The 21,640-nt window shown below is 38.9% G+C and overlaps 1 protein-coding gene across 12 annotated transcripts in view; it reads right to left on the bottom strand.

The window, feature by feature from the left end:
• The window catches only part of DGKB (diacylglycerol kinase beta), a 477,946-nt gene that overhangs the window by 127,792 nt on the left and 328,514 nt on the right, over positions 1-21,640 (bottom strand). For all 12 annotated transcript variants that reach the window (XM_064167184.1, XM_064167194.1, XM_064167193.1 and 9 more), the window contains one exon: positions 15,826-15,890. In XM_064167184.1, coding sequence (XP_064023254.1) covers positions 15,826-15,890 — 65 coding nt within the window. The remainder of the gene's footprint in view (positions 1-15,825; positions 15,891-21,640) is intronic.

Below are 21,640 nucleotides of genomic sequence, written 5' to 3'. Positions count from 1 at the left end.
CTCGGTGAAATACCAAGACCTGTTTGTGAAAACAGTTTCTCTTCTTTAGTGTGAGGCTAATTTCACATCTGCTGTAAACAACAAACCCCAACCAAACCACCTCCTTTCTCTCTTCCCTAAAATAAGACTTAATTGCATTATTAAAAAAGAATTTAAAAAAAACTTAATCTTATTAAAAAAGAATTTTAAAAAATCTCAATCCTATTAAAAATGATGGAGCTAGGAACACTTAAAGCACTTTAAATGGCCTTAGCCTGCACACTTTCCACTTTGGGCTTGGGCCAGGAAGTTAGTTTTAAGATGCATTTGATGTTGCACGAATCCCAAGCAAAGGAAATTGGCTTCAGTGTTTTAAAAGTTAAGGTCAGTGGATATTGCACCGCTCCGATGTGACAGACACGAGACTCAGTTGTTTAGATGTGAGCCACTCATTTAACATTCATTGTTATTTTTCTATTGCCTTTGGGCCTAGAATCACCAATTCATTGTTATTTTTCTACTGCCTTTGAGCCTAGAATCACCAAAAAACCCAGTCTGTGTGCACTCTACCTCAATAGTAACTTCATTTAGTTTTCTTTAAAATGGAGAATTAATCACTGCCAATACTTCCCCCCCTCCCTGACAGTGCTTCAAGTTTGCAGTGGAATTAGAAAATGATTGTTAATTTACACATACAAGATAATTTTATGTGACTTAAGAAAGATTAAATGGAACAATCAGGAGTGACAGTGGAAGAAATTAAATCAGGATATGAATGAGCACTGTTTTATACTGTAGGTGTTCCTGCAAAACCTAATGCTAATACTTAAACTCATCAGTTAATCACTTCCCATATTCTTTTTCAAATATTAACCTTTTAAAAAGTGGAATTAGCTTAAGAATAACTTGATATATCATTAGGATTCATTTAAAAAGTCCATGCTGAAAAAGAATAGTTCCCTTTTTAAACAGTTTTTAATTATTATGAGGCTTATATGAAGAGGAAAATATATTTTAACAAGCATCCACACAAGTGGTCTGATTATGTTATTCTAATCTGCAAACCTAATTATCACCTTCTTATGGAGCACAAGGAACAGCTTTAGAAGAAAATTAATGTATCCTATCAGTGGGACAGTTTGTCACTTTATTAAATAATCATCTTCTTTGCAAATAAAATTGTTAGAAGCTTCATTGTATTAAGGAAAAAAATAAAACCCCTCACACCATTACATATTAAAATTAACTTCCCACCGTTTCTTTAATGGTCTATTAAGCCTTCACTGTGGTGGATTATGAAGTACAAATGAGGATATCAACTGTTTCTAAAACTGTAAGAAACAAATATGTTCTATGTGCATTTTTTATTACTGTGAGCTATAATTTAGAAAACATTTAAACCATTTTCACTAGTGTCCAACGTAGAAAGTGTACATTCAATCCAAAGTAGATAATGCAATTTTTTCACCCCTCATTTTGAACTTAATCATAAGCTATGGGGTCCAAAACTTACTTCTCTCTCTGTCTCTTGTTTCTTAAGAGACAATTCACATGCTATATTTCAGCCTAGAAGACGAAAACAACCCAAACACAATCTGAAGAGTTCATAGGATCACCATAGAATCATAGGATGTTAGGGACTGGAAGGGACCCAAAGAGATTATTGAGTCCAACCCCCCTGCCAGAGCAGGACAATACTATCCAACACAGATCAGAGAGGAATACATGCAGACAGGCCTTGAAAGTCTCCATAGAAGGAGACTCCACAACCCCCCTAGGGAGCCTGTTCCAGTGCTCTGTGACCCTTACAGTAAAGAAGATCCCCCTTGTGGCTGAGGTAGAACTTCTTTTGAGGCAACCTGTTGCTCCCGGTCCTGTCACAGGGAGCAAGTGAAAAAAGCCTGTCCCTTCTCTCCTGGCACCCTTCAGATACTCATAAACATTTATCAAATCCCCTCTAAGCCTTCTTTTCTCCAGACTAAAAAGCCTCAGGTCCCTCAGCCTCTCCTCATTGTTGCCAAAGGCATCTCTGGAATAAATCTTTAGAGTGACCTATAGCACGAAAAGCAGAGTTATTGACAGCAATACTTAATGCAGCATTATTTAAAATGCCTTTCTACCTAAAACCAACATTTCACCTCCAAAACTTTAAGTCCTTCTGTACAGTAACCACAGAAGGTTGCAGCTTGTGAATATACACAGGAATCCAGCTCGTAAGCAAGTACAGTGTCATACTTGTCTGCCCTGTAATAAAGAAATCTTACTGGGTTCACCACTAACTAAAGATTTTCTTTCACTGGTCATTGCACTATAAAGGTTGTTGCCCTTTTTTTGCCTATTATGACTTCCATGTGAAGCTAACTGGGATTATTTTTAGCTGTCTTTGATTAGGCTGTATTATGCAGTGAAACCAAAACCTGTATAAAACAATGCCAATTCTAATGAAATTTTCACCCAGAAAAAAACTGTTACCTAACAGATGGACTATCAGTTTAAAGCTACATTTAAAAACATACTTAGCTACCCCTTATTAACTATCCCTGGTGAGCCAATGTATATTACCTGGGATTTACAGCACATGTATACTGTATTTGCATTACAGGCTCAAACTTGAACTCTAACATCACAGGCAGCTACTCTTACCTTTGCACTTCCAGCCAGTTTTCCATGTCACTAGCTGGAGTTACCATCCTGGCAGCAAGACAGCAGAATGATAAGTCCCTGGGGTGGACCCATACTGTATCAAGCTGCTCAAGTGATCTACATTCATCTTAACAAGCAAGCAAATAAACCAAACCCCAAGGCTTCTCCCATAGGACCGTTTGTACTTAAGCAGCACACAGAGAGAAAGTGAGTCCTTACTAGGTGTTGAAGCTGGGACTCACTTCAAGCAAGCACTGCAGCTCTTCATACAGCAGCAAGGGTGGAAGAGACAAAGCTATTTGTCTGTACTTGAGGCAAGGCTCTGATCATTTTGAATCCAAATTAGCTTTGTCTTTAAATGGGAAAAATGCTTTCACATCAGGGAAACTATTTCCTGCCTAGCACAATCACCTGAGAAAGCTTTACTAGCTGTTCATTTTTAGCTCCTTCCAGAAAGCAGGATATTTTCCCATACAGACAATCCAGAATTTCCCAAGGTAAAAAACTAGAAAGATACTGACTTTTTAAAGCCATATGAATTGTTCACCTCCTGTGGTTCATGGGTAAGCTATAGCCAGCCATCAAAAATGTCCAATATTCTGTGATACTATACACAGTACCCTACCAGTACTCTGTAAACTAGGACAATCAGTCTGAAATAGTAGAAGGTTACTTAAGTTTAATGTACAAGACAGTACTTGACAAAGCCTAAGTCAATATTTTCATTATAAACTCCACGTTTGCATTTTTTAACATAAATGTGAAGGTAAAAACTATGCCTTGCATAAAAGCTTGGCTAGATCAGCACTGTGAGTGAAACACTGTCTGACCTACTATGGAATTTAGTTGTTGAGTTTTATTAAATGTTTGGGCTTATATCCAAATCTAAATTATTAGAGGATAGAACAAAATAAACATTAACAGGTAGGTATTTCAGAAAGCTCTCAAAAAAGCACAGAAGTGATTAAATCTATCAAAAAAAAGGATAGCAATTATTCAGGTTGAAGTGGTATTTATGCTTTGCCTTGTACTTCTGCACAGACTTCAGTAAGTAAGGAAGACTTCTCTAAACCTTAATGTCACTTACCCACTATAAGATGCATTGAGCTTGCATTACTACACGTTTTCAAACGAAGACTGCACCTCTGGAAGTGCTTTCAGACTTTGCACTGAGCACCAAAACCTCGTCACAGAAACTGAGTATGTCCTCTTTCAGGCTGCAGGTTTTAGAGTGCCAGTTCAGGAGAACAAATGAGCATACTTATGGTTCAATTTACATTGTCTAAGAGTACTCTGGTAGAATTGTGCACCACATGCAGCTATACACCAACATATAATTTCATTTCATAGAGGAGTGTTATGAAAAAGACAGACATTACACCACGAAGATTTCAGAAAAAATAATGAATAGACCAAACAAAGCAACACTTAAGACTTAAGTAAGAGACATGGCTGAAAAGCACTTCCCTCTTGCTCTGTCAGCTCTCCATTTCCCTTTTTATTAAAACACTAAACCATGAGCATTAAGCAGCTCTTAATTTAGCTTTATAATAAAATTTGAAATCCTTCTTAACCAAGAGTGTAGGTTTGTTGAAATCTGTATCCTTGATTATTTTATAAGGTGAAGGAACAAAGTAAAGCTACAAAAGCCATGGAAAAAAGGAGTCAAAATCAGAAAGTGAAAAATGATGCTAAAGGAGGGGAAAAGTAAGCAAAAGATCAATGAGACTTCTACCAAGGACAAATTTGTAAATGAAAATTTAATCTGACAGATTTACTTCACTTGAGATATCTAAAAAAGTCCCATTTGGTAAGGGATACAGAACATGGTTTAATGTGAGATATTAGTGGCCACTAGCTTTTGATCCACTGTGTTCAAGCAGCTCTGCATTTTGTAACAGTGCAGGACTGTACAGCTAGTGGTAGTTGAGAAAGCTCTGGAAGTACAAGCAAGACAGCCATGGGGATACTGCATTGTGCTGGTGGTAACATAAATCATAGAATCAACCAGGTTGGAAGAGATCTCCAAGATCATCCAGTCCAACCTATCACCCAGCCCTAGCCAATCAACTAGACCATGGCACCAAGTGCCTCAGCCAGGCTTTTCTTGAGCACCTCCAGGGATGGTGTACCTCAGAAAACACGTGTTCTTGTGCTTCAGGCAGTCCCCGAAATGCCACCCAGTTTAGAAGCAGATCTGCAGTCATTATGCAGGTCACCTGCAACTATGCACAAATAATTTTGAGAAACTGGAAAAGAATGTTCAGAGTAGCCCTGACAGGCATCTTCTTCTTCTTGCAACTCTAAGTAGTTCTCTCTTTGGGAGTGCTTGCTCTGCCTAATTAATATGTCTCTCCAAAAGATAGTGTTCTGCATCACCCTTACAGACCCTTATCCTACATCTTCAGTGTCTTTGGGCATTGTAGGCTATGTCAAAAGAAGGAGAAAAGGAAGACTACTTTGTGTGCTTAGGAAATGTGCCAGAGTGCAAGTAATTTAGATTAGTGTCTGTGCTTTCTTATTCTAAATTTAACAGAATCAATTGAGACTCTCATTCTGGTACACAGCTGCTAGTATGCTAGAAAAGTGGTTTATGTGTAGCATGTGTGACCAGTTTCCATGATATTTCTTTTGTTCATGAGAATAAATTAGTGGGTAGATAAATAGCAATTTAAACAACAGGATTAAAAACTTTCATTGCACTTTCAGTACTACAACAACGTCTCTTCCCAGTTGAGTCAAATTTCCACACTGTGAAGAGTTGACTCTTCACAGAGTTGAATTTCCACATGCTTATTTGTTTGTGTTCACTGTGTTTCTGCCACAAATAGGGGATTCATGTTTGCATTGTAGTCCTGCTGCTGGTTTTGGGTTTTTTGTTTAGTGATTGAACTACTTCCCCAGTAAGAGAGTGCCATGTCAGAAGGGGGAACCGAACCCCAATCTCCCTTTTCCTGGCTGAGTGTCCCCCGCTATGAAGCCAGCATTAAAAACACTCCCATGGTTGCAGTGGCAAGGCTGCTGTGCAGCTTTGCTACCTCAAGTGCTTTTGAAGCACAAGCTCTACTTAGGTCAGTCTGCTCAGGTTTACCTTTTTATGTGTGCACAACAATTTGACAATTAAATTTATGTTCCCAATTCACTTTCACAGAACATTTACCCTGCAATTCCCTATGAAATCAAAGCGGCTAAACATACTGAAGATTTCATTCAGAGTGAGTTGTCAGCTGCCTCATACCAGCAAGAAGAACATATTTCTTTGATTAACACACTTTCTCTCTTTCTTTGAACATCAACAAAATCTTGATAAAGAAGTAGATTGACAGCTTAAAACAGCCTTCAAGGCTTTGCTAACAAAATCCAAATCACTTAAGAATATTCTGCTGCTTTTGCTCCTACTGTAGTTATTAATATATCATCATAACTAAAAGAAAAAGATCCAAAAAGTATTTTAGCTCATAAAAAAAAATCAATCCTGCCCTTGTTTTTAATATATTCTGAGCACAAATACTCTAACCACAGAAAAAGTTCTTCAGTTGGCCATTATACTCCCAAATCACAAGTTACTGCTCCATAGAGCATTCAATGCCTTTAGACATCTTCATAATTGGCTCAGAAATAGCATGCTGTAAGAAAGGTTAACAGACCTTGCTGTGCCTCATATGGACAAATCTTTATTAAAAACAGCATAACTGAAAAGTTCTCAAGAACTAGGAAACCATATTATTTGCAGCTGGTTCCCTAAGTCTAATTTGAACAAAAAAATGGCAAATCTAACAGCCAGCCTCTTCCTCTGACTACTAAATCAGAATCCTAGGCAGCCGTTGCCCTACCTCCCTATGTCACGTGGATTTGAAGTATTGAAGTTAAGGCATATCAGGAAAAGAGTTTCATGCAAGTTCAATAGGATTTTAAAATACTGTATTAATTTCTGAACCTATAGAACAATGTTAATTGTTTATGTACCTAAGTACACTTCCAGGCACTGAAACTTGATATAATTGGAAAACTTTCTAAGATTATTAAATTCCAACAAATCACTGGACATAAAACCTGTTACCTAGGGATTTTCTGCTTTTCTGTTGTGATCCATTTTATGCCATGATATACCACAAGCATCCAGCTGATCCTTGCAATCACTCATCAGTGAATTAATTCAGATTTCTATAATTACCATTCATTAGATCTTCCAGAAACACTAACAAAATTACATTGTTCCACATATGTTTCTTTACTTGTCTTGAATTAAGTCTTGAAGTTCTTCACCGAAATCACAGTATCACAGTATCACCAAGGTTGGAAGAGACCTCACAGATCATCAAGTCCTGGCCACTGGAATGGGCTGCCGAGGGAGGTGGTGGAGTCACCACCACTGGAGATGTTTAAAAGGAGACTGGATGAGGTAGTTAGTGCCATGGTGTAGTTAATTAGAAGGTATTAGGTGATACATTGGACTTGAAGATCTCAAAGGCCTTCTCCAACCCAGTTAATTCTGTGATGGATGGTTTTCTCAGAGAATCTTCCTAGACCTTTTGAGCTGGAATGTAAAGTCTTGAATCTGAGACAGAACAATTCCATGTACCAGTACAGGTCAGGGACTGACCTGTTGGAAAGCAGAGCAGAGGAGATAGACCTGGAGATTCTGGTGGACAGAAGGATGACCATGAGGCAGCAATGTGCCCTACTAGACAAGAAGGCAAATAGCATCCTGGACCATATTTGAAAGGATATGGGGTTAGCACATCTAGAGAGGTTCTCCTGCCCCTCTGCTCTTCCTTGATGAGGCTGCATCTGGAGTATCGTGCCATGTTCTGGGACCCTTACTTAATGAAGCACCTTAGGGAATTGCTGGAGAGAGTCTCAACATAAGCAAACAGTGTGCTTCTGCGGCAATGAAAGCCAACAGGATGCTGAGTTAATAAGGGTATCATAAGCAGAGATAAAGATGTCATTAGAAGAGAAGCGTGGCCAGCAGGGCAAGGGAGGTGATTCTCTCCCTTTACTCTGCTCATGTCAGACCCCACCTGAGTACTGTGTACAGTTCTAGAGCCCCCAGCACAAGAAGGACATTGAACTGCTAGAGCAAGTCCAGACGAGGGTCAGAAACGTGCTCAGAGGGCTGAAGCAGCTTTGCTATGAGGACAGGCTGTGAGAGTTGGAGCTTTTCAGCCTGGAGAAGAGAAGGCTTTGAGGAGACCATGTAGTGACCTTCCAGTATCTAAAGGGAGCCTACAGGAAGGCTGAAGAGGGACTATTGACAAGGTTTTGTAATGACAGCACAAGGAGTAATGGTTTAAAACTGTCCTCCTAGCAGAGCTGCTCCAGCCCTCTGAGCATCTCCGTGGCCCTCTTATAACAAGAGGTATTATCATACAACTCTATCTATCATATAATTTTCATACAAATGCATGACATGAACTGCTCTGTTATTAAGAACTGTGTTTTCAAAATATTGTCTTTGGGAGAACATATCCTACGTTAATAAAATCAAGATATGCACCAGAAATCCATAAGAACTTTACCTGAGGGACATCCACAGCACTGATCTCATTCTGTATGAGACACAACTTACACTTTGCAAGGCAGTATAAGGTTGGAAATACTTCCAGCTTTGCACATGTCTTAGAAAGCACTATGTAACCCATTGCAATAAAAGTAAGAGATTTGAAAGCAGATCAGAAACAGTCTGACTGTTTACATCAAAACACACAGACACGAGCCAGGCAAACGACATTCAAACAGAACAAAGAGGAAAATGAAAAATGTTATCTGAAGTGATGGAGATGGTGACAAAGGCTCTTTATTAGGTATATTAAGTACTTCAAATCACTTCAGTCATATAATTAGTGAAGACAAGGACTACAGGTTATTTAATCAGGGGCTGGCATCATGGCTGGAAGGATGACTTTTCAGGTCATCTATTTGAAAGTGAATTTTGAACAGTAGTATTAAAATAAGTTTAGAGTGATTGGATTTTAAAAAAAAAATCTATTTTTTTCTAATTACCTAACTGTCTAATATGGCACAAACTAATTTGCACTTTCAGTGTGTGCAGTTAGAAGCCCGGGTTATACTGCTTGTGAGATGCTGAATCTGAAGCAATTCCAGGACCCAATTTCTTGTGACATAAAGCACAAGCCAAACAAAAGCGCATACTGCATAGCCTATCAGTGTATACCCTGCTAAGGAGTATTTGGGCTCTCATTATCTATGGGTACTGTAGAATATGCCTGAGTAACAATGAGGGAGGTTATTCTTCCCCTGTACTCAAGACTGGTCAGGCCACACCTTGAGTACTGTGTCCAGTTCTGGGCTCCTCAATTCAAGAGAGATGTTGAGGTGCTGGAACGTTTCCAGAGAAGGGCAACAAAGCTGGTGAGAGGCCTGGAGCACAGCCCTGTGAGGAGAGGCTGAGGGAGCTGGGGGTGTGCAGCCTGGAGAAGAGGAGGCTCAGGGCAGACCTCATTGCTGTCTACAACTACCTGAAGGGAGGCTGTAGCCAGGTGGGGGTTGGTCTCTTTTCCCACACAACCAGCAACAGAACAAGGGGGCACAGTCACAAGTTGTGCCGGGGGAAGTATAGGCTGGATGTTAGGAGGAAGTTGTTGGCAGAGAGAGTGATTTGCCATTTGAATGGGCTACCCAGGGAGGTGGTGGAGTCGCCATCCCTGGAGGTGTTCAAGAAAAGCCTGTCTGAGGCATTTAGTGCCATGGTCTAAACGACTGGATAGGGCTGGGTGCTAGGTTGGACTGGATGATATTGGAGGTCTCTTCCAACCTGGGTGATTCTATGATTCTATGATTCTCCAAAAATAGATAATTAATTACTAAACTTAAGAGATTAAAAAAAAAAACCTGCTCCATGAAGCACTCACAGTTCAGAGTAAAGGTTTTAATGTTGTGATTAAATTTTAATTTCTTTGTGCTAAAGAATAATGTGTTTATGTTTATTAAATAGGAAGTGTAAAACTTATTCCTTAACAATTCATTTAATTGCTTTTAATGGCTTGGATATTGTCAATAATATATGTAAGTGCACTGTGGCCACTTAGCAACCTTGACTAGATTTTGAAAGAAGGTTATGTTGGTTTTGTGATATATATTAGAAATAACTGCTGCTTGGCTCTTTATGAAGCCCAGCACCTGATGTAAAAATGAAATACATCCACATCAAACTCATGCACAGATTTGCCATGTGCTTCAGAGATTTGAAAATTAATTGATCCAAAATGAAATCTGAAAATCAGCTGCAAATTGATGTTGCTAATATTCACCAATTCTGAGGGTAAGACCCCTTCCATAAAAAAAAAGCAAGCAAGGTTTGATAAAACCCAGTTGTATTGCAATGCATTTTATGTACTGTGCTCATGAAAATTGGGGGGAAATCACTTTATTCATTTGCACAAAAGTACTTGATAATACTTTGGGAGAAAGCAATAAATAGGAAGCTGTAGTTTAGTAGTTTGTTACAGTGTTTCTCCTGTTATAGACTCCCTTCACATGTGAATTTACTACAAATCAAAGTACTTAGGAACCTTTTTCTTTCACTGTGTTACTGTTATTTTAAATAATGTGACTAAACATTGGAAAAGAATGAGATTTAATTCCTATGCAGTTCAGTTTGCCTTTAACATACTGGAATTGAAGGCAGTAATTTTAATGAATTAAAGAATGTGTAGAACATCCATAGAAAAGGTTTAATGACCTATTGTGATTAATGAAACACCTGCAATAAATTTCTTTATCTCCTGACATGAATTGATTCACCTTGGCCTATAACACATGGACAGAGTGCTACAGGCCGAGAGAGAGAGAGATTTGCCATTGGAATGGGCTGCCCAGGGAGGTGGTGGAGTCACCATCCCTGGAAGTGTTCAAGAAAAGCCTGGATGAGGCACTTAGTGCCATGGTCTAGTTGACTGGACAGGGCTGGGTGACAGGTTGGAGTGGATGATCTTGAAGGTCTCTTCCAACCTGGTTGATTCTATGACAGACCTGTTATGAATCATCATGCTGGGTCAATCTCTCTGTATGGTTTGAGCACCTCACTAAACAATCCTTCCTCCTGGACAAGGCAATGGTTTTCATTCTTTAAGGTGGCTATACATGTCACTCAATTCATAGAATCACAGAATCCACCTTGCTCTTCTCCAGGCTAAACAACCCCAGCTCCATCAGCCTCTCCTCACAGGGCTGTGTTCCAGGCCCCTCATCATCTTTGTTGCCCTTCTCTGGACACATTCCAGTATCTCAATATCTCACTTGAATTGAGGAGCCCCCCAGAACCAGATACAGTACTCAAGATGTGGCCTGAGCAGTGCTGAGTACAGGGCAAGAATAACTTTCCTTGTCCTTCTGGCAACACTGCTGCTGATATAGGCCAGGATGCCATTGGCTCTCCTGGCTACCTGGGCACACTGCTGGCTCATGTTCAGCTACTATCTACCAGTACCCCACAGGTCCTGGCTGCTCTCAGCCACTCTGTCCCCAGCCTGTAGTGCTACTTGGGGTTGTTGTGACCAAAGTGTAGAACCCTGCACTTGGCCTTGTTACATCTCATCCCATTGGCCTCTGCCCACCCATCCAGCCTGTCCAGGTCCCTCTGCAGGACTCTCCTATCCTTCAACAGACCAACACCTGGTCCTAACTTGGCATCACCTGCAAACTTACTGATAATGGACTCGATCTCCTGGTCCGGATCATCAATAAAGATATTGAACAGGACTGGGCCCAGCACTGATCCTTGGGGGACTCCACTAGTGACAGCTGCCTACTGGATGTGGCACCACTCACCACCATTCTCTGGACCCAGTCACCCCCACATGTTAGGACATGTGGAAGAACTTGCTATGATTGGTTTACCTGCCACTATTTCCATTTTTTATTTCTGTGTTTTTCCCCAGATTAAACTGATGTCACACAACATGTAGGTCAAAACAAAAGCACAACTTCCTTCACTCAGAAGACATTCTCCTGGAGGTCGCTGGAGGTAAATCAGTCTTTTCTATAATATGATTTCTTTAGAAATTAAGTGCATAGACAGTGCCACAAAACAAAAACATAATTAAGCAAGCTGAAAGGGAATCTTAAAAAGTACATCTCCAGGAACATGGTACAAATTGAGTTACTAGAAATAGGAACTTTTTCTGATTTAGGATTTCTTCACCACAAAGACAAAAGTAGATGTTTGAAAATCTCAAAGACGCTGTACTTAAGGTTGTAAATACAGTTTCTAAATCCTACATTAGCTTACTGAAATTAAGAAATGTATTTTATGCTATGGAGTGCCAGAATTGAATTAGCATGCCTAATTTCACTGAATGTTTGTTGTTGAACATATTCTTTGTTTCCCTGTGTATATTTTCAGGCACTTAACTCATACAGCTGTTATTCCCAGCATCGAGTCTATGATGTTTACACAGATCTCCCTGCAGGGCATTTGGGTCTAATGGAATCGTTATTTCAGCAGTATGTCCTAGTTTTGTGACACTGCTACTTGAAATGCTGCCTTTTGCAAGTTTTCTCCCCCCTGGAATTAACCCAGACCCTTCATATTGAAATCAGAAAATCTGACCTTACTCTTAGGCAGGAGATGCTGGGATGTGAACTCTGCTTTCTCAAGCATAGGGCTCTCAGCACTTCAGACGTGTAGAGTGGATAATGTGACAGCTGAGACTCTTGGTTTTGTGAACACATTTAAATCTTAATGAAACGTCAGTACTAGTTTCTGAGGACGTGTGCTAATGATCTTAAGATACAACTAATTAAAATGGCACATTAAGGTTTTTTCTTTCAGCAGGAGTGGGGATGCTCCTGTGTTCTCACTTCCATTCTTTTCTATTTGGCCATAACAGAAAGAAGAATTACTCTCCTGAAAATGGGGTTTTAGGAATAAGTGATGAATACTTAAATTCACTGTCAAACATTTATGCTGAGTCTCATTTGGAAAACAATATAGAATCACAGAGTGCATTTGATTTAGGCTCGAGGTGAGGAGAAAGTTCTTCACTGAGAGAGTCACTGGAGACTGGAATGGGCTGCCCGGGGAGGTGGTGGAGTCGCCGTCCCTGGGACTGTTCAAGGCAAGATTGGACGTGGCACTTGGTGCCATGGTCTAGCCTTGAGCTCTGTGGTAAAGAGTTGGACTTGATGATCTATGAGGTCTCTTCCAACCTTGGTGATAATGTGATAGGAAGGGACCTTGAAAAGTCATCTAGTCCCTCATTAAGAGGGACATTCCCACATACATCAGGTATGGAGCTGTTCCATATTGCAGCTTCCATTTTTCAAGTTGGTAAGGCATCACTTAGGTGATTTTCAGTGAAATTTAAGTAAGCTTCTGAACAGAGAAGATCTTTTTGATAAAAGGTCTTGCTTTCAATTGAATGAGAAACTCAAATAGGTGCTTCACTGAAAAGAAATGCCACAAGGGACCTTGTTAATCATTTGTATATTTAAGAAACAACAAATCATATGGATTTTTAATTCATGAGTATTTACATGTTTGATCTGAAATTTTCCAAAGGCCTAAATGTCTAAATACTGCCCAGGTATTTAAAAAACCCAGACCTTAATTTGTTCCCTTCTATTTTTAGTAAGTGAGTAATACCAAATCTTTGTGTCCAAAATCTATGAACACTGCAAGGTTTCAAGATGCGTCAGAGTTCCTAATCATTAGTCACCTGCTTTGAAAGTACTGGCTCGTAGTCATTAAAAAGTCCTTCTAAGCCTTGTGACATGCTCTCATCTTCATTTTGTGAAGACAAGTACAGGAAGGGTCTGGCTGCACACACAAGCACAACATGTCAGGAATATCCCTGCTGGCATGCTCATAGACGCAAAACTTGGAATCAGAGTGTCAAGGAATGCCCTGATTTACCATAGAATATTCCCCAACCCAAAACTTAGCCTACCTTACTTCACTGAAGTAAATACAGCACCCTCAGATTTCAAAATATCTTTGCACACAGCATAACCTTAAAGCTTCTCTTTAGGGAGGAAACTCTTACATGTTCATTTTCTGAGCAGAACCTCAGTGCAAGGACCTGGTTCTACACAACTGAATGATAGCTGTGGGAGCTCAAAACCTTGGGAAGTCAGGCAAGAGAAAACTAACATAAAATGACAAAAGATTTCATTTTTTTAATCATAAGAGATATTCACATGTGCCAGCACAGGGTTTTCAACAAGAAATGTAGGCTTTTCAAAGAAGCAATGCGGGATCTTCAAAATGAGGAAGTGCTATTAACAGTGGAGCCCACTATGAATCTGACTTGAGCTGAACTTGCTGATCCTAGATCATTTAGACTGCACGAAAAACATTCCACACTCTGGTGAACTAAGACTTGTGGTTTAGCAGACATCTAAAGCAGGGTTTTATTTTTACACACTGCAGGAAAATGCTGCTGTGAGATATTATGGAGTATTGCCACATGAAAACAACCATTAGTGGAACAAACTAGTGAAGTAACAATCTGGAAAAAATTCTGTTCAACAAAAATAGAAATCCACCTTTTTTTCCTCACTACACAGAAAAAGAAGCATTTACAACATCAGTCCCTACTATAGTGCTTTGCTCAAAACATTCCATTCTGCATGATCTTGCTAAATAGACTTCCCACACTCAGAGAATCCCTGCTTTTTACAAGATCTTTCAATATCACAGTACCACAGAACATAGGGGCTGGGACTATATATTTTTGTAATTAATTTCCTTAAGATAATGTTAGAAACATCAGGTTCCTTAAAATATAGATGAATTTCAAGGTGAGTCTGCTAGCAGATGTTATTAATGGCATATGATTTATTGTGACATGAAATTTGATCTGAAACTCATGTTATTAGCTGAGCTTTTTATAAATTATAATTGCCAACTGCTGAAAATATTCAGAAAGACCACTGATAAACCAGCTTCATCTTCAGGGCCTAGAATATCTGCATTAGCTAAATGTCTAGTAGCTCCAATCCTGTTGAATGAGTATAGTATATTGAGAGGCACAGATCAGGCTTCAGTTCAGATCTTTCCATAGTATAATTCTTTCAGAATGAAAAGCATCAGAGGCAGGAAGAGGAGGTCAGAGAAAACAAATGCTTACTATGGAACTTAAAACCAAACATACACTTGGGTTCATAAGCTGTCATTGCACAGGTGCTAGGCAGACTGAGTGTTTAAGCAAAAAGACCTCATCTCTGTCAAGCACAAAATTCTTACTTTCAACCTGAAAACAACACGAAGTTAGGTAATACCCAAATGTACTCAAGCAGTAGTATGTACAGTTCTAAGGCAATAGCTCCACCAGCATATTCTATCATACATTCTATCATCCAGGACTTTCCAGGTCACCCCCATGGAAAAGTAAAGGAAGTCTATGGGTTGGTTCACAATGACAAAACATTTGTGTTAATAATAATGTCTAGATATTCCCTGTTTATTCCCAATAACTTCATATTTTACCTTCCTCTCCCCATGTACCTTTAAATGCTAATTACTTATGAAATGTTGCTTTCACCCATCATAACTTAGGTGCTAAATTATCTAGAGAAGAAAATACAAACATAAGCACTGCATGATGAATATTATCTACTCAACAAACCAGGTATTGAAAGAAGGTGAATTTACAGCACACGTTGTAATACATTTTTCATCTGCAGAAAAGCTCTGAGCTAACATTGCAAATCCAAAATGCAACACAAGGAACAGATGCAAAGCCTCGTTCCTGACTTTTTTACATATTCAAAGTTGTTTAATGATAAAAGCATTTATGTGTAAGATGGCATTCACTTGCCCTTACTAAGAGCATATATGGAAGAGCCCCCTGTCAATGTACCAGTGTGCGTGGGGGAATGCAACATAAGGATCACCATCTGCAGCTGTCTAATAAGTGTTCTTCAGTGTCTAATGGCAAAGTGTCAATTCAGGGATCCTCAGATACCACAATGCATCATCTTGTCCGTGCTAGTCTTACAAGTCAAACGTTTCACCAGTGAGAACAGTATACTCAGAGTGCTATTCATTTCAGTTGAAATACCAGATACAAACCACTACAAGCAGTCTGTGAGCATACAGTTACTATAAAATGCATCAATTTCCTCTCTTTCACAAGAATCAATATTTTAAAGGATGTGCAAAATTAACTCCTCATGGAACACACCTTAATAACTTGAAAAGAATCAAGGAATATGCAAAGATTTTTATGTTCTTACCTACTGTTGAACTTTTCTGGATGTTTTTCTCTCATAATATGGAATCTGTGGGCAATTGAAGCATCCTAAGAGGAAAAAGAAAAATGGAAATTCACTGTGACAGGAAAATTGCAAAACAGAAAACAGAATCTGTAAGCAAGGCATATTGTTTGTAAGGTGTTTTGTGACCTGCCATTTCCAACAACACCACTCTTCTCACTCAAAAAGCTCACAGGTACCCTGTTCCAAGAATGGGATATATCAGAAATTTGTAATTCATAACACCTCTTACAGACTGCATTATTCCTTATAACAAATTTGACATGATACACCTACTGAAAGTATCTTCAAATTCTGAACAGCAAGGAATGTCCACATCTGGTGAAGGTTTACTACAAGAGCATTCATGCAGGAGTACTGGCCTATGAATGTCTGTGACATTTATTCCCAGAGTAAAGGTGAGTGGTCGATTCAGGCAAGTTATTTAATATGTATAGTCTTAGATTTGCATATGGCCACTCTAGCTTTCTCTAAAATCTGGTAAAAGTTAGAAATAAACACCAAGAGATACCTCATTTTCTGTTTGTCAGGGTCTGAAAGCATAGAATCACAGAATGCAGGCTTCATCCCTGGGGGTCTTCAAGAAAAGACTGGATGAGGCACTTAGTGCCATGGTCTAGTTGATTGGATAGGGCAGGGTGATAGGTTGGACTGGATGATCTTGGAGGTCTCTTCCAACCTGGTTGATTCTATGAATGCCATGGAAGGGACCTCTAGTAATGTTTTAAAATGGTTTTTAAACAATGCAAATTAGCATTTTGGGGAAGAAAACAAAATATTCACTTAAATTTGATATAATTGCTGATCACAAACATAATGTGACGTATTTTGTTCAAAATAATTTCCCATTCAGTTGAGATTAGCAGAAATCTCAAAAAAGCAAGCACTTAGTGCAGCTATATAGGCACCACATCAAACATGACTGTGACTCTCTATGAAAACGCTTTTCACTCACACAATCTTGAGCAGAGTACACTCCAATCTTTGACGTTTGGTTTACTAACTTGTGGGTACTTCGAAAAACTAAACGTAAAGAACTTGGGTAGCATATTGAAGAGAAAGTTATCCAGACAGATTTACAACATTGAAATAAACTTTTTAAAGGCTGCTAGTAAAAAAGCAACAGAGAAGTCATAACGTTTTGCACATTCTACCTACATATGGATGGAAGACGGCATAGAATTCTGAGATGAAATTTGTGATCAAACGACGTGAATTAGTGGCATCATTAATGATATTAACTCCACTGAAATACTTCTCTTCAGGGTAGCATTAGACATGTTCTAAATAAGTACATAGTTTGTTGCTTTCTGCACAGCATGTTAATTATTTATTTTTTCTATTCTCTTTAAGAATGGAATTGTCATTTAACATTTTACTGTTCTACAAGAAAATGGCAGCAATAATCCCTAGTGAATGGCCTGATGTTAGCCATAAACCACCTTTTTGTTCTGTCCTGGTATCCAAAATGTCTCCTGAAAGTTTCAGTGCTATGTTCACAAGCTGCATGACTTTAAATTTATTTTTAGGTGCAATTTTATAAGGCAAATATCCAGAAGTATCCAGGTGATCCCACAGTTCTCAGAGACAGATGAAATAAAGCTGACAGTAAACCCTGAGACACCACATCTCTAAACAAAGCCTGCCAGCTGAACTGAAATAATAACTCTGTTAACTTTAGAAAGACCCATCATTCATACTTTATCCCACACTAGATGTGCCAGCATTACAAAAGTGTATTTGTTAGCCAGTCCTATATGCAAACAAAACAAAAGGACAACTGTTGTAGTTAACTTAATTTTCTACACACTGAAGCAAAAGACAGACCCAAGACAAAACGAATAAAGGAGTAGTAGCAAATATGGCAGAAACAAGAAAACGCTAATCAAGGACTAACTGTCTAATGAATGAAATGAAAAGGCTAATGTGCTTACTCATGCATAACAAATGCAAGGCACAAACAAGCTAGGGATCAATGCCCACTGCAGATGGCACACAGGCAGTTGTTTCCATGTGAGGTTGATTCGATCAAAATTTTCCCCTGCCTGAACATTTTCTTACTCCCAATCAGATCAACTAACTTCATGAGCTGAGAGGTAAGAAAAAGTAACACACAGAGCTAGATTTGGTGGGAACACTGCAAGACATATCAGACCAATTCCAGTCTCAAAAAAAAGAACTGTTGAAAGGCAAAGTGTTGACTGCAAACCAGAGTAGTGACTACACACAGAGAATCTTAAAAACAGGGGAGCTGCTAAGGCCGCCTTCAATTTTTACTGCTCAACTGCTCTTTGGGATGCTCTATTGAATCTATTCTAAAAGAGCCACCAGAATCCCTGGCACAGGGACCTCTTCCCACCATAATTCCGTGCCACAGAAAAATCTGAACACACTCTATGCTGGTTGTACACTAGGATCATAAGCCTCTGCTTTAGGGGAAAAAAGAAAAGATGAAAAAGAAACAGCTACAGTGAGTTTCCTGGTTCTCCAATATCTAGAATCATTGATTTTTTAACACAGTAGCACATATACAACTGGAAGCAAAGAAAGACAACTGGAAGAACTGACAGTAACAAGAACTTGAGAGTGGCTAGGAATACAAGTTCTGCCTTCTAGGAGCTCCAAAATTTGTCAGATGCCATCCCCGAATTCTGAGGTTTAGAATTTCTGAATGAGTAAACATGAGGTTCCTTTGCTGTGAGCCACTTTGGATACATGTGAAATAGGATTAATTCTAGCACTTTTCATTCAGCCATTTCAAAAAGAGGCACCTAGCATAACCTGTTGAGAGCTTACAACTCTTGTAGGACCAACAGAGGTTTTTTTTTTAGTGGGGGGGCACAGACTATATTAAAGTAAACCATACCGAGAAATAGAACAATATTAACATCCGTGGTAGGTCAAATTCAACAGAAATGTTGAGACACAGGAACATGTCCAGAGAAGGGTGGCGAAACTGGTGAGAGGCCACGAACACAGATCTGTGAGGAGAGGCTGAGGGAGAAGAGGCGGCTCAGGACAGAGCTCATTGCTGTCTACAGCTACCTGAAGGAAGGCTGTAGCCAGGTGGGAGTTGATCTCTTCTGCCAGGCAACCAGCAACAGAACAAGGGGACACAGTCTCAAGCTGTGCCAGGGGAGGTATAAGCTGGATGTTAAGAGGAATTTCTTGACAGAGAGAGTGATTGGCATTGGAATGGGCTGTCCAGGTCTGTCCCTAGAGGTGTTCAAAGAAAGACTGGATAAGGCACTTAGTGCCATGGTCTACTTGACTGGATAGGACTGGATGATGATATGGTGAATGGCCAGCAAAATACAAGAAATTGGTTTTGAATCTGGTAATAAAACGGATGTAAAAGAGAAAACCCAGGAGTCAGTAAAGCAAACCTCTATACTTCATGATATTACCTACAAGGGAAGAAGCAAATCAGTGTTTTTTTTTTAGAAAGGTCATTTGACAGTCAGACACTGATCTATAATGACTATCACCTGTGTGTGCATTATTTATTGATTTTTATTAATAAATTGATATGTATGCCAGCCTGAAATGCAACTTTCCAGCAGTACTATACCTGAATCTAAGTATTTTCCCTTTTAGAAAGTAACACACAAGTGCACACAAACATGCCTAAAACTTGCAAGAGCTGTATTATTAACAATAATCTGAGGAGATGCAATGCTGCCAGGCCTGCTGCAAAGGTGAAAGGAGGAGGGAGGCCTTACAGGATCACTGTAATATGAAACAAGTACCTTTCCCCACCCTCATGCCTTAGTCACAAAGCTCATTTCATACCCAAAGCATCGTAATATTTTTGACCAAAGCATCCAAGAATAAAGATTTTTTTTTTCAGGTACACTTTTGCACCAAAATCAAGGCAGGGGTGCAAAGCAGTGCAGAACACAGAATGTTTAAGGCAGAACTAAATAACTAATTAGGCAGGCAATTTTGTGTTCCTGATAGCATTACATGAATAGTTCAGTTACATGCCCCTGCTCTAAAATACTTCATTTCTTTCAGGTAATGCCTTTAGTCACTCACATGTCATATGCAATATGTGACAATAGCCTGGATGACAAAAATTTCTGTGAAGGTTCATTTCATAGTATCACCAATCTAATCTAAAAAAGCCTCCACCTACCCCTCCTTGTTTTCTTTTGTATTTCTCTCTGGTTTAGATGGTTTCCACTCCCAACTGTAGCATTTTGAAAGTGGAAAGGAAGGAATGGGTGTTTGAAGAACACAAAATATAGTTTATGCCAGCTTAAATTCTATAAAACAATAATTAGACTCATAAAAATGTATGTCTGCATCTCCTAAATATTCAACCTGGACACAGGCATGATGAACATGCAGATATATAGACACGTATACATCCTTAACTTGAACCTGTTCAGAGTCTGAAGTAGCAGGACTATCCTTCTTACATCCCACTCAGGTTTGTTTTAAATCCTGACAGTGAAGATAAGATAGAGGACAGAGGATATCTGAATCTACTCCTAGGAAATGGAAAAAATATTTTAATTGAACTAGGACATTTCTCAAAGTGACCTGCCAAGAAGAAAAGAAGCTTAAGTTGCTACACCTCTTTAATACCTTATGATTGACTTACACACATATATATTCATCTTTTTAATGGGTATTAGCATTACCGGAAAGCAATCTGAAGCAGTCTTTTCAGAGGAGTAACCTTATACATTGTGAATAACCTTATAGAAAGATTAATGTATTTAAAATATGTCCATCTATAAGCTTGCTGTGATTAAAATTTCCATTAAATAATAATTTTTATGCTGGTGAACAAACAAATGACCAATGTGCATCTTCTTGGGATATAAATGGTCTGATTATTATTTTTTTTCCTAAGATGCTTCTTTAATTAAGGCTTAATGGATTCACAAGGCTAGGAAGCTTAAAGGATAATTCAGCAACCTGTAATCTTTAGATCAGAATGCAAATCTAACCTGAACAACATCAGTGACTAATGTGGAATAGTACAGATGCCCAACAAGTATCACTGAAAATAGATTAAGAGAAGTTTGCTGTAGTGGCTTAAGAGTAAAAATTATTTTCTAAACAAACAACTTTTATCATTGTGCATTACACTTTACACACAAAAAGGGAAAAAAACAAACAAACATGGGACACATCCTTTTGTTATTTCCCACCTAATAATAATCAAGTGTCTCAGATAAGCAAATAATAATATGGCTCATGGTAAGCTGGTCTAGAAAAAGGTACTTAAGAAATTTCACTTTTTCTCTTGTTTGGATCAAGCTGTCTTTTCATATTTATGACTCCCAGATAATGTTGGTTAAATTACATGGGTTAATCTGAGAGACAAAAAATAAAGTAATGAATACATTGTTTTTGGTAAAACTGTGTCATGGTTTTTTTAAAGAGAGACAACAGAAATTAAACTCTCAAATCAAATTGGAGAGAAAATACAGAATTATATTTAGAGAGAGAAAATACAGAGCTAGACATTATAAAGCAATTACCCCATTCAGGGCAAACCCCCTTGAATTTTTCCCCATCCCCAAAAATACTAGATCTGCACTCCCTAGTGCTCCAATCCTCCCCCCTGCCATCCAAAGAGGCCTATTGCTTACATGTTATTCCAGATAAAGTGGCTCCCGCCACACACACAGGACAAGAGGAGGAGGAAAGGAGACCTTGTCGTGAGCTTTTAACAAGATAGCAGAATTATGGGACTGAATAACAATCTTCTAGTCCCCAGAAATTTTTTTTAACCCCACAGTCTCAACCTGGGACAAAC

Source organism: Pogoniulus pusillus, chromosome 28, assembly GCF_015220805.1.
Source record: "Pogoniulus pusillus isolate bPogPus1 chromosome 28, bPogPus1.pri, whole genome shotgun sequence".
NCBI lineage: Eukaryota > Metazoa > Chordata > Aves > Piciformes > Lybiidae > Pogoniulus > Pogoniulus pusillus.
Note: the sequence above shows the minus strand (reverse complement) of the source record. Positions and strands in the feature narration are given on the sequence as shown.